This window comes from Neomonachus schauinslandi, chromosome 4 (genome assembly GCF_002201575.2).
Source record: "Neomonachus schauinslandi chromosome 4, ASM220157v2, whole genome shotgun sequence".
NCBI classification, from domain to species: Eukaryota; Metazoa; Chordata; class Mammalia; order Carnivora; family Phocidae; genus Neomonachus; species Neomonachus schauinslandi.
Genome location: NC_058406.1, coordinates 17,690,018 through 17,716,742, shown reverse-complemented (window position 1 = coordinate 17,716,742; position 26,725 = coordinate 17,690,018). Strand labels below are relative to the sequence as shown.

Sequence of the window (26,725 nt, the reverse complement as noted above, 5' to 3'; positions counted from 1 at the left end):
GAATGACAATGTTAGTTCATTTTATAAAAATGAGATTATAATCTCTTTTATAACCTGTTCTTTTACATAAGATATTATAAACACATTCTCCTTTCAGGTATATTTAATTCATCATTTAAAAAAAAGATTTATTTATTTGAAAGCAAGAGGACGAGAGAGCATGAGTTGGGTGGGGAAGGGCAGAGGAGGAGGGAGAAGCAGACTCCCCCTGAGCAGGGAGCCTGACACGGAGCTCGATCCCAGGACCCTGAGATCATGACCTGAGCTGAAGGCAGACCCTCAACTGACTAAGCCACCTAGGTGCCCCTAATTCGTCATTTTTTTTTTTTTTAAAGATTTTATTTATTTATTTGAGAGAGAGAGAATGAGAGAGAGCACATGAGAGGGGGGAGGGTCAGAGGGAGAAGCAGGCTCCTCGCTGAGCAGGGAGCCCGATGTGGGGCTCGATCCCGGGACTCCAGGATCATGACCCGAGCCGAAGGCAGTTGCTTAACCAACTGAGCCACCCAGGCGCCCTAATTCATCATTTTTAATAAATACCAAATAACTCGTCATTTGGATGTGCCATATTTTATATCATTGCTTCTCCATTGCTGGACACTTAGGCTGTTTCTTTTTTTTTTTTAAACACCACTGTGATTGAATATCTGAGTACATGCATTTTTGTGCATTTATGAGGATTACTCCCTTGGGATAAATTCTTAGAAGAAGGACTGCTGGGTTAAAGGGTACTTGCCTCAGCATTTAAACCATACTATACTATGTCCCCCACATGCCCTCCAGCATTATTTCGCCACTAAACACCAAAGAATGTTCTATCTTAGCCAGATATGAATCCTCCCTGCCCAGGATGGGCCTTTTCCAACTCCCCCTTTGCGCGAGATATTCCTCCCACCTAGCCGCCCTCCCTGTGAAATCTGCCAGTTCTTCAAGGCCTGGGCCGGGCGCTAGCAAATCAAGAGTGAACAAGACCACAAAACAGTCTTGCAATTCATCTGGAAGACAGGTAATTAGCAAGTGTAAGGCAGGAAGTCAACACTCTGACCCTCTACTCCCCTCTTCCCTGGAATGCTGAGGGCCTAGACAGCTAAGAAGGCAGTCCACTGTGGGTTACGGTGGAAGGAGGGAGGGGATGTCTACTGATGGAAACCACCATGGCTGCCTTGACTTTGTCCCCAGCAAGAGGCAGCACTGCAGAATAAAGGAAAGACGCTGAGCTGGGAGCCAGGAGACCTGGGTTCTAGGTCCATCCTTGCTGCCTCGTCACAACATGACCTTAGATGAGTCCCTTCCCTTCATCAGGCTTGTATGTCCTTGTCTGGAAAATGTAGATGCTGGCCCAGATAACCTCCAAGGGACCTTCTAGGCCTCACCTAAGCCCCTGGTCAGGGCCAGACTGTCAACAGAAAGCAAGTGAAGGACCAGGCCAGGCAGGAAACTGACTTATGTTCATTTCACTTTATACAACAACTCATTAATAGAAGGTCAATGGGGGCATCTCATGGACCCAAGGGAGATGGCTTCCACTTCTTCCCAAGATGGCTCTCATAGCCTGAGCTGCACCTCCTTGGTCCTTCTCCATCTCTGTTTTATGTGTTTTTTGGTTTTTTTTTAAGATTTTATTTATTTATTTGACAGAGAGAGACACAGTGAGAGAGGGAACACAAGCAGGGGGAGTGGGAGAGGGAGAAGCAGGCTTTCCCGCTGAGCAGGGAGCCTGATGCGGGGCTTGATCCCAGGACCCTGGGATCATGACCTGAGTTGAAGGCAGACGCTTAACGACTGAGCCACCCAGGCGCCCTGTTTTATGTGTTTTTGTTGTCTCTTCTCAGACAGAATTAAGCAGAAACCATGTCTGTCCTGTAGGATTACAGGATCTCAGAGCTGAAAGGGTCACTGGAGATCAACCAGGCCAGGGTTTCCCTAACTGGGTTCCTAGAGATGTCAGTGGAGTTCTGACGCAAAAAGCACATCATGGTTAAATAAGTTTGGGAAACACTGGACCCTTGGTCCACTGCTTGGAGGCCCACAGCGCACCAGGTTAGAGGCTCTCACAGGCAGGTCTCCCTCGTCCACCCCAGGTGTCCCAAACCTCTGAGGCTCTAGAACTCTTAGTCTGCAGGCATCTGTGATGCTCACACCTGCCACCTTAACCACATTCCTTTTCTTTTGGTAATAGCACCCTGATTTTGCTGTGGAGCACTCCCCCATGCCCCCAGCTCCCCCTTGTATGGTCTTGTTAGGACTCTCATTCCAAGTGCTCCATCCTCCCCTGGACCACGGTGGGCCTATGAACCAAGCTTGACCCAAGCCAGGCAGGTCAGAAACTCTGTCTGGGAGATATTTATATATATTTATCTCTCCCTTATTTTTTTTTAAGAGAGAGAGAGCATGCCAGTTGGGCGGGGGAGGGACAGAGGGAGAGGAAGAGAGAATCTTAAGCAGGCTCCACACTCAGCACTCAGCACTCAGCATGGAGCCCGATATGGGGCTCGATCTCACAACCCAGACGGAGATCATGACCTGGGCTGAAATCAGGAGTCAGACACTTCACTGACTGGGGTGCCCCTCTGGAGTCCAAATCTTGAACAGAGAAGCATGAAGGCTGAAAGAAGTCTGGGCTCATTGCTGCCCAAGGCCAGGACTGGGCAAGGCCAGGAGCCATCCTGGTGCCCGTGACTTCCAGAAGCCTGCTTCTCTAGCTCTTCCTTCCATTCTGGGAGCAGTCCCAGTCTTTTTTGCTGAAGACCTGGTTTCTGTTACTTGCCTCACAGAACCTGAGTCAATGCTTCACTGTACACGGTTTGGGAACATGTTTATAATTAGTCCAACTCCTAGTAAGGGAGGGAGTTGGGGGCATGGGGGATGAATGTTCATTTCTTCTTCTTTCTCCTCTTAGAGGGATGGCTTTTGCAGACAAAAAAAGGCTATCTGCATGACTTTGATTTCTTAAAAAAATTATATTTGCTATAGAAGTAACAGATTCATGAATCTAGTTTCTTTTAACAAAATCTTACTAAGGAACTAAGAAACTCTTATAAGTCTAATAAATTGCACTTACGAATATAAGGAATCTGATCTCTTAAACCGTCTAATGCTGTTTACATACAATAAATTCTGTTATTCCTTTCAATTTAAAAAGCAAATTACAGAACTTCTGCTTTCAGCAAGATGGAGTAGACTTACTTTTTCCTATGCTTCCTGCTGTGTACAATTGGAAACCTTGGACATTACATATAAAGCAAACACAAGACAACTCTGAAAGGTAGAGAGAAGAAGGCAGACAGGCTAGGTTGCTGGGGGCCTGAGGAACGACATGGTGGTGGGTTCCTGGCTCTTCTCTTTACCTCACATACCTCGAACTTGAAGCTGAAGAAATGGGCAACCTGGGAGTATCAACGAGTACAGACCAAAAAGCTCTAAGAAAAGCCTGTGCTCTCTAGTCAAAAGACCAACAGATGAGCAGCCAAGCAAGACAGAAAACTTTAGGACAAGTGCTGTTTCAAACATCACAGGAAAAAAAAAAAGATACCCCACCCACTCCACGCCAGCATAAGCCAAGTAGGGGGCCTAGATTTCCAACCTTTCATGGCTATTACAAGGCACCTCAACTCACATGCTGGGACTATCAGAGAACGCCAAGGAGGGATCTGGGGTCCAGTGATGAGGCCTCCCCGCCCCCGGCCCCACAGAGTGAAAAGAGCCCACATGGGGAGCCTGGACCTCTACCCCTGGCTGGCAGCAATGAAACACCCTTCTCCTAACTGGGTGGTGTCAGTGGAGGCCTGGTGGAGAGGCAGGATTTTTTCCATTAACTTTCACAATTACACTGCCCTGAAGTTGGGGTTACCATTTGTAGTAAATTGCAGTGATGGCCGCCATTTCTCTCACAACTCCCGTCAACTCCCCAACACTTGAATCTGGATGGGTTTGTGATCAACAGCATGACATGGGGATGAAGCTGGGGGACTTCTGGGTTCAGGCTGTGTAACTTCTACTTTTGCACAGAAGGAAACTCAACCACATATAAAGAAGTCCAGCCTATCCATAAGAAGAGAGGGGCACCTGTGAAAGACCAAACAGATATACAAGTGGGCCTGATCGACACCCAGAGAAGAGACAGGCCCAGCCATCTCAGCCAACTGCCAGCTGAGTAAGCCATCCCAGTTGAGGCTCCAGGCATGAGTAACTCCATCTTGGATTCTCCAGCTCCAGCCCCAGCCCCAGCCCAGCACCCGAGACAATACTATATGGAGCAAAGATGAGTCATTGCTGTGAGCTCTGCCCACATTCTTTGTTTCTTAAAAAAACTATTATAAGAACACTTAACCTAAGATTACCCTCTTAACAACTTAGGTGTACAATGTATTACTGTTATAGGCACAAAGATCTCTAGAACGTATTCATCTTCCATATTGAGACTTCATGCCTATTGATTTAGCAACTCCCATTTCCCCACCCCACCAGCCCCAGCAACCACCATCCTCCTCTCTGATTCTATGAGTTTGACTCTGGTAGACAGCCCATAGAGGTGGAATCATACAGTATTTGTCTGTCTGTGACTGGCTTACTGTCTTAGTTTAGGCTGCTCTAACAAATACCACAGACTGGGTGACTTAATAAACATTTATTTCACACAGTTCTAGAGGCTGGGAAGTCCAAGATCAAGGTTTTGGTTGATTCTATTCCTGCTTAGAGTTCTCTTCCTGGTTTGCAGCTGTACACCTTCTTAGTGTATCCTCACATGTCAGAGAGAGATTATCCCCTTCTTGTATCTCTTCTTATAAGAGCACTAATCTCGGGGCGCCTGGGTGGCTCAGTCATTAAGCGTCTGCCTTGGGCTCAGGTCATGCTCCCAGGGTCCTGGGATCGAGCCCCACATCGGGCTCCCTGCTCTGCGGGAGGCCTGCTTCTCCCTCTCCCACTCCCCCTGCTTGTGTTCCCTCTCTTGCTGTCTCTCTGTCAAATAAATAAATAAAATCTTTAAAAAAAAGAGCACTAATCTCATTCATGAGGACACCACCTTCATGACCTAATTATCTCCGAAGTTCCTACCTCCAAAGCATCACACTGGGGATTAGGGCTTTAACATATAAATGGGGGGTGGTGACAAACATTTAGCCCACAGCACTTATTTTACTTAGCATTCTGTCTTCAAGGTTCATCCATGTTGTCACATATTGCAAGATGTCTTTTACAAGGCTGCATAATATTCCACTGTGTGTATGCATCACATTTTCTTTCTTCATTCGTCTATCAATGGGCATTTAGGTTATTTCCACATCTTGACTATTGTGAATAGTACTGCAATCAACATTGAAGTGCTATTATCTCTTTTAGATCCTGATTTCAATTCTTTGGATCCTGTCCAGATTCTTGACCTGTGGAATTATGAGCAGTAAAATGGTTGTTGTTTTTAAGTTTAGGTTTTCAGGTGGTTTGTTACACAGCAGTAGCTAACTGACACACTTCCTTGATAAACCAGGGTTACTTAACGATCCAGCGATTTTTATTTGGGACTCAAGATCTGATTCTATCCCAGATAATCACTAACAGGCGACTTTCATTTCCATCTGATTCGAGTGTATATGATTCTACTGCTTAATTCCCCCACCCCTTTCTTTGCCCAGCTAAGGTATTTTAATGTCTTCCCATTTTAATGCCTGCCTCTAAATGTTCTTTAAGGCCATTCTATAAACCTAGTATACCTTTATTTAACCCATCATTACCTTTTTTTATTGAGGTAAGATTCATAAATCATAAAAATTTACCATTTTGACCTTTTTAAAGTATCCCATTCAGTGGTTTTTGGTATATTCACAACGTTATGAGTGATGTCATTGAAAAAGCAGTGGCATAGAGAATTTCAGGAACCCATCCCTTCAGAAAAACAACTAATGAGCTGGCAAAACCCATCAGAATCACATTTTTATACAACTCTGCAGTCTAGCCAAAAACATGTAACAACCAGAGGAAGGCATGGTGAAGAAAGAAGCCATTGCTTTATGGTACAAAAACACAGTGGCATTTTAAATTGCCTGCCTCCCATCCCTTACACCCCAGATCTGTGGCAGCCACAAGGATGCAGAGAGACCAATAAATGAAACTACTTATTATTTTTTTTTATTTTTTTTAAAGATTTTTTAATTTATTTGAGAGAGAGAATGAGATAGAGAGAGCATGAGAGGGGGGAGGGTCAAAGGGAGAAGCAGACTCCCTGCTGAGCAGGGAGCCCGATGCGGGACTCAATCCCAGGACTCCAGGATTACGACCTGGGCCAAAGGCAGTCGCCTAACCAACTGAGCCACCCAGGCACCCCTTATTATTTTTTTTAAACCGTGGTTGTGGGTTCTTACCTTCCCAGGCTCTTTATGGTCAAAGCCTTTAAAGGCTGTGTAACAGCTTAGGGCAAGGGACAGTACTCAGGATGAGCAACAGACAGAAGGAAAAGCCTGGGCAGAATAGTCTGGGAAAAGAGATACATAGAGGGTAAGAGCTTTTTAAGTTTCCACACACACTGAGGAATTGAAAAGGCCAAGCATGTAGCCAGGGCTGGATGCATGCTCCAAAAACACCTGAGAAAACAGTAGCCTTCACCCCTGGCTGGCCTTCTGGTGGGGTGCAAGTAGGGAGCAAAGGCTAAGGCAGAGTGAGTGTAAACAGCCTGGCTAAGCAGCGGAAGGCCCCAACACAACCAATCTGCAAAGACTGGGAGAATTTGGGGAGGTTTCTTTCCTCCTTTTTTTTTTTTTTTTTTTCCCTTTTCTGGCTCTAGGTGGATAAGGAAACTGTCAAAACTCAAGCTGACCACTTAAGAGGAACAGACTTCATCAGGCTGCCCACATAGAGGACACAGACTTTACAAAGAGAGTTTAGAAAAATCACAAAACAAGAAACACTAACAAACCACAACACGCAACAACAAACGGGGTGCAAGATCTGATCTCTACAGTTGCAACATAATACTCGAAATGACCAGTTTCATCAGTGTTGTACAACCACACCACTCTAAATCCCGAGCATTTCCACCATCCCAAAAAAGAAACTCCAAACCCATTAGCAGTCCCTCTCCACTCCCCAGTACCCCGGCCCCTGGTCACCACTAATCTACTTCCTGTCTCTGCGGACTTGCCTATTTTGGGCAGTTCGTATAAATGGAATCCTACAGTATGTGGTTGTGTCTGGTTTCTTTCACTGAGCATAATGTTGTTTTTTTTTTTTTAAAGATTTTATTTATTTATTTGACAGAGAGATAGAGAGAGAGCACAAGTAGGCAGAGGGGCAGGCAGAGGGAGAAGGAGAAGCAGACTCTCCACTGAGCAGGGACCCCGATGCGGGACTCGATCCCAGGACCCTGGGATCATGACCTGAGCCGAAGGCAGCCGCTCAACCGACTGAGCCACCCAGGCGCCCTGAGCATAATGTTTTTAAGGTTCATATGTTATAACATGTACCCGTACTTCATTCCTTTTTATGGTGAAATAATATTCCATCAATGGATATAATACATTTTGTTTATCCATTCACCAGTTACATTTGAGTGATCTCCGCTTTCTGTCTATTGCAAACAATGTTATTAACATGCTTGTACAAGTTTTCATACAAACATATTTTTTTTATTCTCTTGGGTATCTATAGTGACTATTTTAACTTTTGGGGGGAAACTGTCAAATGGTTTTCCATAGTGGCTCCAATTTCTCCACATCTTCACCCACACTTGTTATTTTCCTTTTTACTTATTTTTTATTTTTTAAAGATTTATTTATTTATTTTAAAGGGGGGTGTAGCACACACCAGGGGGAGGGGCAGAGAGAAGGGAGAGAGAGAATCTCAAGCAGACTTCCCACTGAGCGCAGAGCTTGACCTGGGGCTTGATCTCACAACCCTGAGATCATGACCTGGCTGAAATCAAGAGTCAGATGCTTAACTGACTGAGCCACCCAGGTGCTCAGTCTATTTTCCTTTTTTAAAAATTTATGATAGCCACCCTAACGGGTATGCAGAAGTATCTAGTTGTGGTTTTGATAATGCAGTTCCCTAACGACTAATGATGCTGAGCATCTTTCCACATGCTTACTACCCATTCATCTTCTTTGCCTATTTTTAAAAAATTGAGGTAAGATTCACATATAATAAAAATTGACCATTAACCATCTTAAAGAGTACAAGTCAGCGGCATTTAGTACGCTCACAATGTTGTGCAACCTTTTTGCACATTAAAGAAAATTTTGAGGTTTAAGAGTTCTTTATATATTTGGATACTAAACTTTTGCCAAATATATGATTTACAAATATTCTCTTTTATTCTGTGGGTCATATTTTTATTCTTGATAAAGTGCTTTGATGTATATAAGTTTTAATTTTGATGAAGGTTATCTATTTTTTCTTTTGTTGCCATGCATTTGGTGTCATAATCCAGTTTTGTTTTTTTTCTCCCATCCAAGTACTAACCAGGCCCAACCCTGCTTAGCTTCTGAGATCAGACGAGATCAGGTGTGTTCAGGGTGGTATGGCCACAGACCATTAGAAAACTAATCCTAATCCAAGTTCACAAAAATTTATACAGGCATACCTTGTTTCACTGTGCTTTCCTTTAGTGCACTTTGCACTATTATTATATTTGTTAAGGTAATCTGTATCAATGATCTTTGATGTTATAACTGTAATTGTTCTGGGGTGCCATGAACCATAGTCAATAAATGCTTTGTGTCTTCTGGCTGCTCCATCAAGAGGCTATTGCCTGTCTCTCTCCCTGTCCTGGGCCTCTATGTTCTGAGACACAATCGTGAAATTAGGCCAATTAACAAGCCTACAATGGCCTCTCAGTGTTCAAGTGAAAGGAAAACCAAATGTCTCTCACTTTATCTTTTTTTTTTTTTAATGTTTTATTTATTTATTCATGAGAGTCAGAGAGACAGAGAGGCAGAGGCAGAGAGAGAAGCGGGCTCCCCACCTAGCAGGGAGCCCGATGCAGGACTCGATCCCAGGATCCTGGGATCATGACCTGAGCCGAAGGCAGACGCTTAACCATCTGAGCCACCCAGGCGCCCTCCAAATGTCTCTCACTTTAAATCAAAAGCTAGAAATGATTGGGGCGCCTGGCTGGCTTAGTTGGTAGAGCATGCAACTCTTGATCTCAAGGCTGTAGGTTTGAGCCCCATGTTGGGTATAGAGATTACTTAAAAAAAATTTTTTTTTTAAAGATTTTATTTATTTATTTGAGACAGAGAGAATGAGAGAGACAGAGAGCACATGAGAGGGGGGAGGGTCAGAGGGAGAAGCAGGCTCCCCGCCGAGCAGGGAGCCCGATGCAGGACTCGATCCCGGGACTCCAGGATCATGACCTGAGCCGAAGGCAGTCGCTTAACCAACTGAGCCACCCAGGCGCCCCTAAAAAAATTTTTTTTAATTAAAAAATAAAAGCTAGAAATGATTAAGCTCAGTGAGGAAGGCATGTTCAAAAGCTAGATGGACTGAAAGCTAGGCTTCCTGCACCAAACAGTTAGTCAAGTTGTGAATGCAAAGCAAAAGTTCTTGAAGGAAATTAAAAGTGCTACTCCAGTGAACACATGAATGATAAGAAAGCAAAACAGCCTTATCGCTGATATGGAGAAAGTATGAGTGGTCTGGTTAGAAGATCAAACCAGCCACTGAATTCCTTAAGCCAGAGCCTCATCCACAGCAAAGCCCTCATTCTCTTCAATTCTATGAGGTTGAGTGAAGGGAAGAAGCTGCAGAAGGGAAGTCTGAAGCTAGCAGAGGTTGGTTCATGAGGTTTAAGAAAAGAAGCCATCTCCATAAAATAAAAGTACAAGGTGAAGCTGAAGCAGCAAGTGCTGATGTAGAAGCTGCAGCCAGTTCTCCAGAAGATCTAGCTCAGATAACTGATGAAGGTGGCTAACTAAACAACAGATTTTCAATGTAGACCAAGATGCCATTGAGAACTTTCATAGCTGGAGAGAAGTCAATGCCTGGTTTAGAAGCTTTAAAGGACAGGGGCACCTGGGTGGCTCAGTTGATTAACATCTGACTTTTTTTTTTTTTTTAAAGATTTTATTTATTTATTTGAGAGAGAGAATGAGATAGAGAGAGCATGAGAGGGGGGAGGGTCAGAGGGAGAAGCAGACTCCCTGCTGAGCAGGGAGCCCGATGTGGGACTCGATCCCAGGACTCCAGGATCATGACCTGAGCCTAAGGCAGTCACTTAACCAACTGAGCCACCCAGGCGCCCCAACATCTGACTCTTGATCTCAGTTAGAGTCTTGATCTCAGGGTTGTGGGTTCAGGCCCAACACTGGGCTCCACTCTGGGCTTGGAGCCTACTTAAAAAAAAAAATTTAAAAGAAGCACAGGCTGACTGTGTTGTTAAGGGCTAATGCAGCTGGTGACTTTAAGCTGAAGCCAATGTTCATTTGCCATTCCAAAAATCCTAGGGTCCTTAAGACTTATACTAAATCTACTCTGCCTATGCTCTATAAATAGAGCAACAGAGCCTGGATGAGAGCACATCTGTTGACAACATGGTTTATCAAATATTTTAAGCCCACTGTTGAGACTTACAGCACAGGAAAAAAAGATTTCTTCCAAAACATTACTGCTCATTGACAATGCACTTGATCACCCAAGAGCTCTGATGGAGATGTACATCGAGATTAATGTTATTTTCATGCCTGCTAATACATCATCCATTCTGCAGCCCATGGATCAAGGAGTAATTTCAACTTTCAAGTCTTATTATTTAAGAAATATATTTCTTGGGGTGCCTGGGCAGCTCAGTCAGTTGGGCATCTGACTCCTGATTTCAGCTCAGGTCATGATCTGAGTTGTGAGATGGAGCCCCACATGAGGCTCTGTGCTCAGCATGGAGTCTGCTTATCCCTCTTCCTCTGCTCCTCCCCCTGCGCTCTCTAAAATAAATAAATAAAATCTTAAAAAAAAAAAAAACCAAAGAAATACATTTCTTAAGCTATAGCCACCATAGAGAGTGATTTCTCTGATGAATCTGGGCAAAGTAAACTGAAAACTTTCAGGGAAGGATTCACCATTTGAGATGCCATTAAGAACATTCATGATTCATGGAAAGAGGTCAAAATATCAACATACACAGGAATAAACTGATTCCCACCCTCGTGGATGACTGTGAGGGGGTCAAGACTTCAGTGGGGGAAGTAGCTGCAGATGTGGTGTTAACAGCAAGAGAGCTAGAACGAGAAGTGGAGCCTGAAGATGGGACTGAATGGCTGCAATCTCATGATAAAACTTGAACCGATAAGAAGGTCTTCTTTAGTATTTTTTAAAAAGATTTTATTTATTTGAGAAAGAGAGTGAGAAAGAGAGCGTGAATGTGAGCAAGGGGAGAGGCAGAGGGAAAGGGAGAGAGAGAATCTCAAGCAGACCCCACGCTGAGTGCAGAGCCCGATGTGGGGCTTGATCCCACAACCCTGAGATCATGACCTCAGATGACCTCAAGAGTGGGCCACTCAACCCACTGAGCCACCCAGGTGCCCCGAGGAGGTGCTTCTTATGGATGAGCAAAGAAAGTGGTGGATGGAATCTTCGGGTGAAGATGCTGTGAAGATCGTTGAAATGAAGCAATTGACTTGGAATATTATATAAACTTGGTTGATAAAGCAGCAGCAGGGTTTGAGAGGATTGACTCCATTTTTGAATGACATTCTACTGTGGGTAAAAGGCTTTCAAACAGCATTACACGCTACAGAGAAATCATTCATGAAAGGAAGAGTCAGTCAATGTAGCCAACTTCACTGTTGTCTTATTTTAAGAAACTGCCGCAGCTGCTTCCATCTTCAGCACCCAGCACCTTGATCAGTCAGCAGCCATCACCACAGAGGCAAGACCCTCCACCAGCAAAAAGATTGTGACTTGCTGAAGCTCAGATAGTGATTTGCATTTTTAAGCAATAAAGTATTTGTATTTTTATTTATTTTCTTTGAAGATTTATTTATTTATTTTAGAGCGAGAGAGCATGCACAAGCAGGGGGAGGGGCAGAGGGAGAGGGGCAAAGGGAGAGGGAGAGAATCTCAAGCAGATTCCCAGCTGAGTGTGGAGCCCAATGCGGGGCTGGATCCCAGGACCCTGAGACCATGACCCAAGCGAAGTCAAGAGTCAGCAACTTAACTGACAGCCACCCAGGCACCCCTAAAGTATTTTTAAATTAAGGTATGTACATTGTTTTTTAGACATAATGCTATTGCACATGTAATAGCCTACAGTATAGTATAAACATAATTTTATATGCACTAGGAGACCAAAAAATTCATTTGACTCACTTTGCTGTGATATTCACTTTATTGTGATGATCTACAACCAAACTTGCAATGTCTCCAAGGTGTGCTTCTATCTGTTTCCAAGAATTTAATAGTTTTAACTCTTACATGTAGGTATTTAATCTATTTTGAGTTATTTTTGTACATGATGTGAGGAAGGAGACCAACTTCATTCTTTCACATGTGGATATCCAGTTGTTCCTGCATCATTTGTTGGAAAGACTATTCTTTCCTCACTGAGTGGTCTTAGCACCCCTGTAGAAAATCAACTGACCATAGATGTGTTGGTTTATATTCAGACTCTGTATTGATTTGTAGGTCTATCCTTACATCAATACCACATTGTTTTGATTGCTCTAGTTTTGCAGTAAGTTTTGAAATCAAGAAGTTGACATCCTCCAACTTTGTTCTTTTTCCCAGACTGCTTTGGCTACTTGGGGTTCTTTGCATCACCATGTGAATATTAGGATGAGATTGTCTCTAGGTATTTTCTAAATTCCCCTATGATGTCTTCACTAACCCACTGGTTATTTAGGAGTGTGTTGTTTAAATTTCACATATTTATGGGGCGCCTGGGTGGCTCAGTCGTTTAAGCAGTTAAGCGTCTGCCTTCGGCTCAGGTCATGATCTCAGGGTCCTGGGATTGAGCCCGCATCGGGCTCCCTACTCAGCATGGAGCCTGCTTCTCCTTCTCCCTCTGCCCCCCTTCCCAGCTTGTGCTCTTTCTCTATCAAATAAAATATTAAAAAAAAATAAATTTCACATATTTGTCAACTTCCCACTTTATTGTTAGGAATTTCCTTTTGTTATTGATTTCTTATTTTATTCCATTGTGGTCAGGGAACATACTTGGTATGATTTCAATCTTCTAAATTTATTGACATTTGTTCTGTAGCCTAACATATGCTCTATCCCACAGAATGTTCCATATCCCATTGAGAAGAATGGGTATTTTGCTACAGTTGGGTGAGATGTTCTATAGATGATGGTTGGGTCTAATTGATTCATAGTGTTGTTCAAGTCTTCTATTTCCTTGCCAATCTTCTGCTAGTGGGGTAAGTGCTGAACTGCCTGTTTCTTCTTTCCATGCTGTCAATTTTTGCTTCATGTATTTTGGTGTATGTATTACTTTATTATTGTTATATCTTCTTGATAGATTGACTCTTTTACCATTATATAATGTCTTTGTCACTCATAAAAATTTTCATCTTAAAGTCTATTTTGTTTAATGTTAGTACAGCCAGTCCAGCTCTCTTTTGGTTACTGTTTGCATGGAATATCTTTTCCCATCTTTTTACCCTCCCTTTAAAAAAAAAAAAAAAGATTTTATTTATTTGAGAGAGACAGAGATAGCGACAGAGAGCATGAGCAGGGAGGAGAGGGAGAAGCAGTCTCCCCGCTGAGTAGGGAGTCTAATGTAGGATTCGATCCCAGGACCCTGAGACCATGACCTGAGCTGAAGGCAGGCACTTAACCAACTGAGCCACCCAGGCACCCCTGTTTGTTTGTTTTTTTAAGTGGGCTCCAATGCATGGCTTGAACTCATGACCCTGAGATCAAAACCTGAGCTGAGATCAAGAGTTGGATGCTTACCTGAATGAGTCACCCAGGCATCCCCCTCATTTTTGTCTTTGAATCTAAAGTGAGTGTCTTGTAAATAGCATATACTTGGATTATGTTTCTTAAAAAATCTATTCTGTCAATCTCTCCCCTTTAATTGGAGAGTTTAAGTCATTTACATTTACTGTAATTACTGATAAGGAAAGATTTCTGCTGTTTTGTTTTCTACATGTCATGTCTCTTTTTGTTCCTCAGTTTCTCCATTACTGCCTTCTTTTGTGTTAAATATTTTCTAGTGTACCATTTTTTGGAAAAGATTTTATTTATTTATTTGAGAGAGAGAGAAAGCATGCACACTTGAGCAGGGAGGGGGGCAGAGGGAGAGAATCTTCAAGCAGATTCCCTGCTGAGCACAGAGCCCAATGTGGGGCTTGATCTCTTAACCCATAAGATCATGACCTGAGCTGAAACCAAGAGTCAGACACTCAACTGATTGAGCCACCCAGGCGCCCCTCTACAGTACAATTTTAATTCCCTTATCATTTCCTTCACTATTATTTTTGAGTTATTTTCTTAGTGATTATGCTGGGGATTACAATTACCATATTCAAACATATGATAAAGCATTTATAATTACATTTGTTTCTACAAATACTATAGTAGTTGTATGTACGTATTGTATGTATAAATACTATAGTATTGTATGCATAGTATAAATAATACAGTACAGATACTATAGTATTGTATGTATAGTATGTATACTATTAAAAACAGTATTGAGACACCTGGCTGGCTCAGTTGGTGCAGCATGCAACTCTTGATCTCAGAGTTTTGAGTTCAAGCCCCACACTGGACGTGGAGCCTTCTTTAAAAAATAAAATATATGTATTGCAATACAGGATAGGCAATGGTGTAGTAAAATTAACAAGATGTCTGTTTCCCCAACCCCTTCTAGATAGGTTAATCCAACGTGCCTCTAAGTGAAAATTTATCAGCATAATTGATAAGGCCTTTTTGGTAAACTTCACAGAAATTGTTGAGGAGAACACACCACCCCAAATACGTCATTTTGGCATAACTGATTATTTTGAATTACGTTACTTAAGAAACAGCCAGGACAAGAAGGGTACTCTGAGTCCCCTTTTGTTCCCCCTGAAAACAGGAAATAAATCTCCCATGTGAAAGGTATTTTCCTAATATGTACCAGGAGGAAGAGAGACATCCTTATCACCAGAGATAGGAAATTTAGGGCCAAGAAGACTGTATAAACAAACCTTGTTACTACCTCATTAATTTATTACCCCGAGCCCAAACCCCTTTTTCAATTCTTCACAAATTTATTGTTTCTTCGTCTAAAAGGTATAAAAGCTGCCTGCTTTGGTTACTTCTTTGAGCATCATATCTTTGTGGCTCCCATATGTATGAAATTAAATTTTTCTTTGTGGCTCCCATATGTATGAAATTATATTTTTCTCCTGTGAATCTGTCTTATGTCAATTTAATTATTAGACCAGCAGAATCTAGAATGGAAGAATCTAGAAGGGAAGGGAACCTATATTGTGAAAGCAAAATAAATCCTGTTGTAAATTAACTGTATACAGTACTTTGTTTTGAAGAAAAATAAAGGATGCTCTACTCATACTGTTAGCTGATAAGTCAATAAAAATAGCTTATCACTATGTGTGTGTTTTTTTTAAGTAGGTTTCACACCCAGCACGAGCCCAACATGGGGCTTGAACTCATGACCCTGAGATCAAGACCTGAGCTGAGATCAAGTGTTGGAAGCTTAACTGACTGAGCCACCCAGGTGCCCCATCACTATGCGATTTTTAGCACATAACTTGGGAGGACTTGAAAGAATTTAGGGATGCTTCTATAATAACATTCTTTCCATTGCAGGTACTTATGTGAACACGTTCTCAGCACCTCAGCTATAAAGCCCAAAACCTGCAACAGAACTGATGTTAAAATCTGTCTCATTCTAGCAATCAGTAATATTTTTCTTGAATATTGGGGGAAAGAAGTCCCATTCTTCTCAGATATTCATTCCTAATACAATGTTATTTTATGCTTAATAATTATTATAAAACTTTATATTGCATTCACCAATTGCTTTTATTCAATTGTATGAATAAAGAACTTCTAGATTGAGTCAGTACTTCCGAACCTGTTAAAAAGAAAGCCTGAGGCCCAAATTGGCATCACTTACATCAAATCACCAAACTGGGGCTTAACACCTAACCTTACTGAAGTTCTAACCTCCTCCAGAAAGGTAATCTTAACTGGTCAGGAATCTTCTGATCAGCACCAACAAGGTAATCTGTCACATGGGCCCTCTCTATCCCTCAAAGGAAGATGAGGTAATCCATCTAATAAGACTCTTTTGTCCCCAAAGGAAAGCCACTTCACCTGAAGTAATTCTTTTTTCTGTTTATATCTTTCTTGTCTCGTGTTTAAAAACTCTTCCCTTTCAGGGCACCTGGGTGGCTCAGTCAGTTAAGTGTCCAACTCTTGATTATGGCTCAGGTCATAATTTCAGGGTCATGAGATGGGGCCCAATGCCAGGCTCTGCACTCAGCCGGGAGTCTGCTTGAGTTTCTTTCTCTCCCTCTGCCCTGCCCCCTGCACACACATGCACACACACTCTCTCTCTCTTCAATAAATAAATCTTAAAAAAAAAAAAAAAAAAGACCTCTTCTCTTTCTGTAGCCCTTTGGAGCTCCCCTCCACTTGCTAGATGGGATGCTGCCTGATTCATGAATCAATTAATAAAGCCAGTTAGGGCTTCAAAATTTACTTAGTTGAATTTTTGTTATTTCACAAACCTTATGTCAAAGAAAATATTAAAAAGTGAAATTTGAGTGCATATTTTACATTCCTTCTTGTAGAGAAGTATGATAAGTGTCCATAAAATGTTTAAGTGTTAAAAGATAGACACTGTTTGGGGACAAAATTCTGTGGGGGAAACATAAGGGAGATACAAAATTAAGGAGAAAAAGGAATGATGTAAAATTTCCAACTGCTAAAGAAGAGCTTTTTCAGAAGGCTGATGGTAGGTATCAAGTGGGCTTTATATTCCAGGGACTCTAAAAAAAAATACTAGTACTAAAATGTGCCAGAAATGACATACTTTGCAAATATAAACTTGTCACACAAGTTTTAAGTTTCAGATGTCAACCAAAGGAATGAGTGAGGCAATACACGGTGTTTGTTTAGAGGGTCAAGTCTGAAGACCCCAAAGGAAGCCCTTCACTAAGGGTGGCTCATTAAGAATACAGAGCAAGGACCTCAGCTTCATGGAGGCAGAGATCTGGGGAACAGACAGGCGCTCGGCCCAGAAACTCCGTTGACCTACGCTAATGATAAATGGTTGACAGTTAACCCGCAAGGTTACTATGATAATAAAGGTGGGTGTTTCTGGAGTATTTTCATATCTACACATTAGGTGTGGTGCAAAGCCCTTTCCATGCCTTGCCTTTGGGCCACAACCAACTGACGAAGTGGGGACTATTATGAGTCCGAATTTCTGCACACAAGTCGGAAGGACTTTACACATGAACAAAGGAAGGCCCAGAGAAGTGCAAGAACTTGCCCAAGGTGGGGACGGGGAGGATTTGTGTGGCTTGAGGCCTGATTTCCAGTCTCCTGATGGTAACTACTCCTGCAGACCATCTCCCGCTGTGTTCTCTCAGGTGTCCTTTAAAGGTGGCAAAGTGAATTAGGAAAAAAAATAACCCCGCCTCGTAAGTGCTCCATTCCCACTTGTGAAATGGGCAGCTGAGGTTTCTTTCAAAGGCCATTTCCACAAGCACAGCCATCTCCATGCATAATGACTGGCTACGGACAGACCTGGTTAGTAACAGCGCAATATAATTAAATGTCCTTTCATCCAGGCATTTCAAAGGGCTTCATCAATGTTAATTATGCCCCAAGACCTTGTGAAGTGGTGCTTGGTTCAATTTTATGAGCATTTAACGTCAAGCAAAGGCGATGCCACTGGCCCAGGGGTTACACAGTTTGAACATACACCTATTAGCAGCCCTCAAGTGTCTGGCCAAAGAGTTGAGGTATGCAGAGCTCCTGACATGAAGCCCCTCCTCCAGAGCCCAGAGCTTAAGAACTGTAAAATGGCGGTGTCTGGGTCTGCTGGCAGGGAGGGAAGTGAGGGCCCCTGCCTGGGTGGCTTCTGCCTCTGGACAAGCCACCGTGCTCCTCTTCTGCAGAGGAACCACGCCCGGTGTGTTCACAGAAGTTATCTAAAGTGCTAAGTGTTCAACAAGCACACGTACGTGGACGGCTAACCCAGAGCAGGGATTCGACCCTGGACTCTGTCCCAGAGTGAAACAACGGTTTCCCACTGAGGGGCGGTTGTGAGAACCACCTGCTGTTGGCCTCAGGCCAGTGTCCTCACCTGCGATGTCTCTGGTTCTTGAGTTCCTTCACCCGCAATGTCAGTTGGGGAGGGTGCATCTGAGGCAACATCTAGTCCGGCTCCCAACTGGCTCTCGACTTCACTGGGCAGAGTCCACTGAGGTGGAAGGGAGGGGAGGAAGGAGGCAAGGGCCATCCTCATTTTGAAGGCAAATACCTCAGTGGGGGCTGCTGTCAGTGGAGGATCTCAACTACCCGAGAAGGACCAAGACTTGGCCAAAGTCACAGAGCAAGAAAGGGAAGGGCCAGACCTGATCAGGTCCTCCCAACACTTTGGTCTCCAATATACTGCAGGGGAGGTAGTACTGAGGTCTCCCCACTATCAAGAACCTTGTCTTTGGGACATAGGTAGGCCCAATTGGGACACTGTGAGAATAAAGGAGGCTCTATTAATATACATGGACATGAAGCCAGGACTTCCGGCCACTGTACTCATAGCGCAGTCTCGGAATGGGAAGTGCCACTAGCGAGGGAAGTAGGCTGAGGGCAACACTAGAAGCAGGCAGCAAGGTTTCAGACTCAGGGGCTTTCTCGGCGTGGCGTCAGCAGACCTCAACGTCAAGGGTGGGGCAGCAAGACCAAAGTCACTTCTCTCTCTGCTTCTGCTTTCCTGCGTGGATGTTGAAGACCAGCAATTCTGGGCTGGGGTCCTGCCATTGCCACTTACTGCTGTGTGACTCCAGGATAGTTACCGTAACTCTCTGAGCCTCAGCTGCCCCTCTGAAAAATGGAGTGACTGTAAACGCTCACGGATTGTCACGTTACATGAAATAAGGCACGTGGTGAAAGACCACCCGGCACATAAAAAATACTAACACAATTCTAGCTCGTTACTATTATTTTTAAAATTTCCTTTTTTATTATCACTATTATTAGCAACAGCTCTAAGGACCCTCCTGGCTCCAAGAATTGATCTTTTATCAGCTACAACTCTGGGAAAGAACGGTTTCCAGAAAAGCAGCCCAAGGTCACAGAGGCGGGAAACCTTGCTTGGATAGTGGTATCTGAGTGAAACCAGCTCAGATCTCCCGTTCCAAAATCTGCTTTACATCTGCCAACGAGGGCCTCTATTTAAACACCACGGTGATAAGACCAGTCATCACTTGCTATTTAAACTGACCTCCCACAATCCCTTGGGCTTGAAACTGCCAAGAGCTAAGTATAAACTGCATTTTGGCTTGCTCTGAGGGTTACTCACATTCAAATACAAGAGATGCATCAGTCTGGCTGAACCAGGCTCTGCTGCCCTGTAACCTGGCTTCAGGCCAGCTCCCTGACGCTTACCTTCTCTGGTAGGGGAGGCACTATCTTCCCCAGGATTGCTATTTCAACACTTAATAACCAATGTCAGGGAGAGAAGGGGCCTTGCAGAATGGCTGGCACAATGCGGGGAGTGGTGGATAAAAGCTGATGGATAAAAGCAAGGGCCTTGGCAATGCACAAACTCAATTCGAATCCTAGCTTTACTACCTATTGACTGTGTGGCCTTGGGTAAGTTAATTAACCTCTCTGTGCCAGTTTCCCAATATGTAAAATGGGATTATAATAGTATCTACCTTATGGGGCTTTGTGGGGATCAGCACAGTCCCAGCCATATAGTAAACACTCAACCAATGTTCACTGCCATTATGATCATGATGATTACTATAGTAATTGGAATTGGCTACAGAAGCATGATAAAGGACCTATATTTTCCTGCCAGGAAAACTGCCAAAGGTGATACCTGAGCTGGAGCTGGAAGGATAGGTAGGATTTCTATCAGTAGAAACGGGATGGTGCAGGCAGCTTCAGTTTCCTTCATCTGTACATTCAGGTCATCCTCCTAACCACCCCTGTAGGATGGATTTAAAGCTGAGCTGCAGAAGAGTTGCAGAGCTTTCCCCCAAGTTATATTGATAGAAAGCGAGAAAGCTGGGATTTGAAGCCAGGTCTCTCTGATTCTAAAGGCCATGCTCTTAACACCTGTTGTATCTCCATTTTTTATCAAATTCTGTCCTGAAGCATAAGGTACTGACAGAAATAGCTCTCCCTCCCCAGACTGTAAACCCCTTCCGGGAAGAGATATCTCAATTATTTATACAGCCCCCTCCCAGGCATGGATAGCAGGTGCTCAGCTGAAATGCCTATTTGCATTTCACTGAGGCCCGACTCTTCCGGACTGAGGCCAAGCCTCCAGGAACCCCAGGCTATGCTGTCGCCTGGGCAGCTGGCCTCCTGGCCTCCCTTTCACAAATTCCCCCTCCACACCACACCACCCCCCACCCTCCCCACCCCAACAACCAGGGCAGAGAGCAGGGCTAACATTCAAGGCAAACAGCTTCCTCCTGACTTCATCCTGATCGAGTTGGATCTGGGCCTTCTTAATGTTTTCCTTGCCCCAAAGATAGATGATGTCAGGGCAGCCTGCCCAGCCCATATAATCGCCTTCCCCTGAGAGCCACCCACAGGGCCAGAACCCCCAGAAACCTGTTCGCTGTGTGACTCCACCCCCCTGCCCGCCACAGATTGGACCAGGGTAGACACCTAACTCAAGCTGGCCAATCAGGTCTTCCCTCCTTCCAAGGTGGGGTAAGAGTCCCGATCCTTCCAATCTCCACTGTCCTTCCTACCTCTGGTTCCAGGAGCTACTCCGTAGTCTTATAATAGTTTTTTCTTTTGCCTCATCACCTCTGCAATGGGTTTTTATTCCTTGCAACCAGAATAGCCGTAACAAAATCAAGGAGGAGGAAAACAACTTCCCCAGGCAGAATTAAGTACACCTTCCTCTGCTTTAAGCACCTTCATCTGCTCCTCTTTGTAATGACAGGCACTTCTGCCTCCTGCATGGGCTAGGTGCTTTTTCATTGATCCACATGATTGGAGGGATGAGGGATGGAGGGAGGTATTACTACACCATTCTACCCATAACAGAAGCTCTGAGAGGCCAAGTCATATGTCCAATGGCACTTAGCTAGGAAGGAGCAGAGTAGGGATTGGAACCCAGGTCGTCTTCTTCCCTTTATCCCCCCTGGAACTTCAGTTGGCTCCTAACTTTGCCCATGTGCCTGTCTCCCACCTCAATTCTTTTTTATTTTATTTTTTTAAAGATTTATTTTATTTATTTGAGAGCGCGTGTGCACACAGCGTGGAGGGGCGAGGGGGTGCAGAGAGAGAGTCTGAAGCAGACTCCGTGCTGAGTGCAGAGCCCAGAGGGGGTCTGATCTCACAACGCTGAGATCAGGACCTCAGCCAAAACCAAGAGACAGAGGCTTAACCCACTGTGCCACCCAGGTGCCTCCTCCCACCTCAATTCTTCTTGTTGGTAGAGTTACCATGACTGATTTCTCTCTGCTCTGGCAGGAAGGTATTTCTGTAATAAGTAACTGAATTAATTTGTAATTAAAATGGAAACTTACTAGAAGTCTCATGTGGGAGAGTGTTCTGTGTTTTCTTAGATTCTGTATTTGTCTATTTGGCATCCATTCATCACAGAACCAACTGTATTAACTGTATTTTCTTATGTTCTGTATGCTTGATGCTCTGGCATGTGTGGCCTCCCTCACCAGGCACCAGACCCCCTCTGCCGGGCCAGCCAATTCTTAGAAATAGCAAAGGAGCATGCGCTGCAGCACTGTTTACAGTCAGTCACCCCAGCTTAGAAACAACCTGAACAGCCAGCAATAGGGAATCTGTCCAGAAAATTTTGATATGGCAACTCAACAGATTATTGGGCATTCAAAAAGTATGTGTCAGGTCATGATCCCGGGGTCCTGGGATCGAGCCCCGCATCGGGCTCCCTGCCTGGCAGGAAGCCTGTTTCTCCCTCTCCCACTCCCCCTGCTTGTGTGCCCTCTCTCGCTTGCTCTCTATCAAATAAATAAAATCTTTTTAAAAAAAAAAAGTATGCGTTAAATCACTACTACTCGATGACATGGGGAAATACCCCCCACACAGGCTTAAGTCAAACAATCAAGATGCAAAACTGTCTGTACAATCTGGTCCCAAATGTGTAACACCAAAAAAAGACAGGAAGGAAATATCCTGAAATATGAACAAATCTTGTCTCCAAGTAACAGAGTAGGTGATTTAAACAACAACAGATCTTCCAAGTGGGAAAGCATCCCTTTAAAAATATTTCTCTACCTTTCAATTTTTATGTCTTTCTCCAACCCCCTATTTTTATGTATTTCCATGAGCATTTCTTTCCTCTGGATTACACGTTCTCCTACCAGTGGGGGGCGGGGGGGGGGGGAGGGAGGCGGCTGCCTGTTTCTGCCAGTGACAGGCACACAGCCCCTGGAAACGTGTTAGCCAACACTGTGCTGTGTTACTCTCTTGTTAGAAAAACACAACATTTCAAAACCACAAAAGCTCTTGCCTTGTAGGAGAAGGAAAGCTCGCTGAGCGGGTCGGCGCTGCTGGTGGGCGGCAGCTGGTGCAGCTGCAGGGCTGCGCTGTGGGCTCGGTCCATGGTGCTCTAAAGGCACATCCCTGGGCCTGGCCTGGGAGCTGCTGCTACGCGGGGCCCAAACCGGAGACCATCTTCCCTGGCGGTGTTCACCTCCTCCCACCAGCCATCGGAGGACTTCAACGCTCTTCTGGCTGGCTGACAGCTTCTCCCTCACCTCCACGCAGAGAAGTGCCAAGTTCTGTCTCTCCCAAGCAGATGGACAAGGGTGCAATTCCTTATCCTGGCGGTGCTCTAGGGGGGTGGGGAGGAGCATTAAAAAATGCATGTACAATGTGACATAGAGCCCAGCTTTGTAACCCGAGGAGGGAATACTATGAGGACAAAAAACAACCTATCATAAGAAGTGAAGCCCTTAAAAAAACTGTATCATGCCTCTGGCTCCCTTGATAAAGATGTGGCTCATCTACCTCGGAACCTTTCCTCCCCACCCCCCCCCCGCCCCATAAAACTCACCTTTTCTCTTCCCCCCTGTTTCTTTCCTCCCATCACATCCTAATTTAAATCCTACCTTTTCTAGAGGCTCCCCTACACATAAGAGGTGGGATACTGCCCTTGTCTACCTCTGCAGGCCTCCAAAAAAATATCCCTTTGCCACAAAACAGGAACCATCTGCGTTCTGACTTAGGGAAGAAAGAATGAGAAGAAAAGCTATCTCTGTGGATGGTGGAAGAACTGAGCTGCTACCGAGGGTCAGTCGAGCACAGGTGAGCTAACACTGGGCCCCGGGAGAAGACCTGTGTGACCGGATCACATCAGCTCTGGGAGCCTCAGGTGCCTCATCTGTAAAGTGGGGGTAATAATGTGGCCTCAAGTAAAATCGGCAATGACAGTAATTCGGACTGTCATTGTTAACTTGATCGGGCTGATAATTTTCAGCACAGGTCAAGCTTTTCTACCAAATAAGAAAGAAAGATGAAGTATATGCTCCTAGGGTTCTGGGAGGAATGGCCAGAGCACCTTACCGCAGTGCTAAGGGTTTCTCTGAGGTCCTCGTATAGTAAAAAAAAATCCATACAAATTTGGATGCTCCTACAAAGTCTGTTTTTTTTTTTTTTTCAACGTGGGAGCTTGAACTCACAAACCTGAGCTGAGATCAAGAGTCAGATGGTTAACTGACTGAGCCCACCTAGACACCCCTCAATGTTTATTTTAATATAAAAATGTTACAGCTTTTGATCTGTTATATGCTACCTGTTTGCCTTGGCCAAGTCATTTAACTTTCCAGGCAGTTTTCTCTGCTGTAAAATACAGATAATAACATTCCTACCTCACCCCTCAGGGTTGTTGTGAGAATTTGATGAAATAATGCATGTAAAATGCATGCATAGCAAATGGCCAATGAATGGCAGCTATTATTAGTATTAATTTTATTCTTATCAGTTTAATTGCTGAATTTACCCACGATATTCCTCTTTCTTTCATGCATTCATGCAACAAATATTTATGGAGGGCTGACTGTGTGTCAAACAGATGCAGCCTCTGCCATGCCCCCAAGGCTTTAGAAAGTTGCCTCTGAGTCCTGTAACTTCCAGTTCCTTCTGTTATCTAGCCCTGCCCCCAGCAATCCTGGTTCCTGGTGTGAACAGCACAGTCATATGTCACAGGGCTAACACTGTGTCCAGAATCTAGGAGACACTGGATGCAGGGCTTAGCACCGGGGCAGCCAGGAAGACCATTTGGCTCAGGTCTCACTTTGTTGAAGGGCCTCAAAATTAAATTATTGCTGCTGCCTCCAGATGACATTATACATTCGCTGTATATTCAATACCGTAATTATATATACACACATATACATATGGTACATATCTATATACAATATATACAAGGTACACTCATCAGACAATTTTATAACTCACATCCCAGAGCCAGACCTCCCTGATTGTAAAGACCTATGAATATTTGCAATCTTGTGAAAAGTATAATTATTCTTCACTATACTTCTTTGTGTGGGTGAAAAGCATGACTGTGTTAAATTTATGTATTTTAATGTTTTGAATATAGTAAAGAGTGGCCCAGGGAGAGACCTCCGAGAGACCCTTGCAGGCTTTCAACCTAGCCTGGAGCTGAAGGGGCACTGGAGCCCAAACTGGGAAGGTGTCTGCTGAATCCCCTGTTCAGTTGCAGCTTGCCAAGTTCCGGCCCAGAGCCCGGCATGGTGACCTCCAAACATACCTACTGACTGGCTAAAGGCAGGCCTGTGGAACACCTGGGGCAGCTCGCAGTCAAGAATGGAAGGGCTTACTCAGGCCTAATCAACCACAACTCCAGAGATACAACAGCTGTAGCCAGCCCCGCCCACAGGATGTCAGAGAAAGCAAACAGGCCTTGAGGATATGCCAATGGGGTGATGGAAACCCAGGCCTCCTAACCTTCTTTGGACCAGCCGCTTTGTTCAGGTGGGTTTCTGTTTTCGCTTTTGTTTGTGGAGTTGTTGCAGTCATTTAATTCCCTTTTTAAAAGCAGCTTCCCTTTTTGCCTCAGGGCAAAGGCCTCTAAGGCATCCCCTGCAAAGGCAGGAGGCTCTCCCTCAGCTAGGTAGGAGTTGGGACAGAAAGCTTTGCAGGAACTCTTTGCAAGTTTTTCTCCCTTTTAAGGAGCACATTGTTAACCTAGTGAACCTCCTTTTCTGCCTTCAAAGCACTTTTTCAGCACTAACATATGCCCAAGAGGCAAGCGGCCAACTCTGTGTTCCCAGCGACCCCTTAATTCTGAGGCCCTCACAGCCAGCAGTAAGAACAGGGTCATTGACTCAAAAAAGGAAAGATAATTCTCGGTGCTTGCTTCCATTCCATCCCCCGACCTTATCTCAGTGAATTATTTCACCAATCCACAGAGGAGGTTGGACAGATGAGAGGACCACAGCTCATGGCTGCTAAGAGAAGGGTTTGTATCAGAATTTGGCTCTATCTGAGAAAAATCAATAAAACACGCCCTTTCCCACCACCTGACGATTCAGCTTCTGGCCGGTGGTGAGTGCCAGTTACGCCAAGCCCTTTCCTTTTCCTGGGCTTTGGCTCACTAAAGGGTTACACTCCTCCCCTCCCACTGAGCTGGAAACTATAACTTCCCGCATACAGTGTAGATCAAGAATGCCTCCCCGTATCCCCACCTGCTAACTCCACCATCGGCTACTGCCAGGAAGCCCGAGCCGGCGTGTAGAGAAATAATTTTGGCAAAGTTACTGCATTTCACTTCCTGATTTGGTAAAGCCTGCCATCACCTACAGTAAGGCAAACCCATGCCCCCCCTGCAAAAGCGGGGAAAAACCATTCCGAGGCAGCGAGACCCAGACCGGCAAGCCTGGTGACAGCAAGAAGGAAGGCTATTTGTACTAGGGGACAGTTAGATGATTCCAAATGCATTACCTTTCCTGAAAAAAGCGAAGGCTGATTTGAAGTCCCCCCTGTCTCAGGCTTAATCACTACTCACCGGGCGGTGTCTCCTCTAAGGCCCACCTATCCCAGGTTTCTGAGAAATGACTCGGACTCTCCGCGCAACCCGGAGGCACAGCCTCCTTAATTCCTTCCCCAACTCAAGAGCTGCCTGAGTGCTGCAGTGTTTTGCTTTCAAAGGCCACGATTTGATTTGCCAGGCCGCCTGCCAGTCAGAAGCTGGCGGAGACTTCGTGCAGGCGAGTGGCTGCGAGGAGGGGGTGGGCGGGACAGCCTCCGGCTATTGGCTGCGCCGCAAAGCTTGCTTGAAGCGTAGTGGGAGCGCCTCGGGGAGGCGGGGCCCCTCTCGAGCTTTGCGCTCACCTGGAGGGGGTCCCCTCTAGTGGCCGCGCCAAGGACGTTGGAACAAACACCTCTCTCTCCGCCTGTCCTGGAGAGCTCGGGTGACTGCTCACCTCCCCTGCCCGACAGGTGGGCAGCCTGCCAGGAGTCCACCTTCCAGTTCTCAGCGCCACCTCCCGGGCTTTGCTCCTGCTGTTCCTCCACCTTATACTCTCACCATGCCTTCAAATCCTTCACGTCCCTCAAGACCCGGCTGCCCGCA

At 44.7% G+C, this 26,725-nt stretch overlaps 1 protein-coding gene across 1 annotated transcript in view; it reads right to left on the bottom strand.

Moving 5' to 3' along the window:
• The window catches only part of NIPAL3 (NIPA like domain containing 3), a 49,927-nt gene extending 23,683 nt beyond the window's left edge, over nucleotides 1–26,244 (bottom strand). The window contains exons 1-2 of the mRNA XM_021683556.2: nucleotides 26,159–26,244; nucleotides 22,637–22,960 (exon numbers count right to left, since the gene is read on the bottom strand). Of these exons, the coding sequence (XP_021539231.1) occupies nucleotides 22,637–22,729 (93 nt within the window). The 5' untranslated portion in view covers nucleotides 22,730–22,960; nucleotides 26,159–26,244. The remainder of the gene's footprint in view (nucleotides 1–22,636; nucleotides 22,961–26,158) is intronic.
• Between the last annotated feature and the right edge of the window lie 481 nt (nucleotides 26,245–26,725).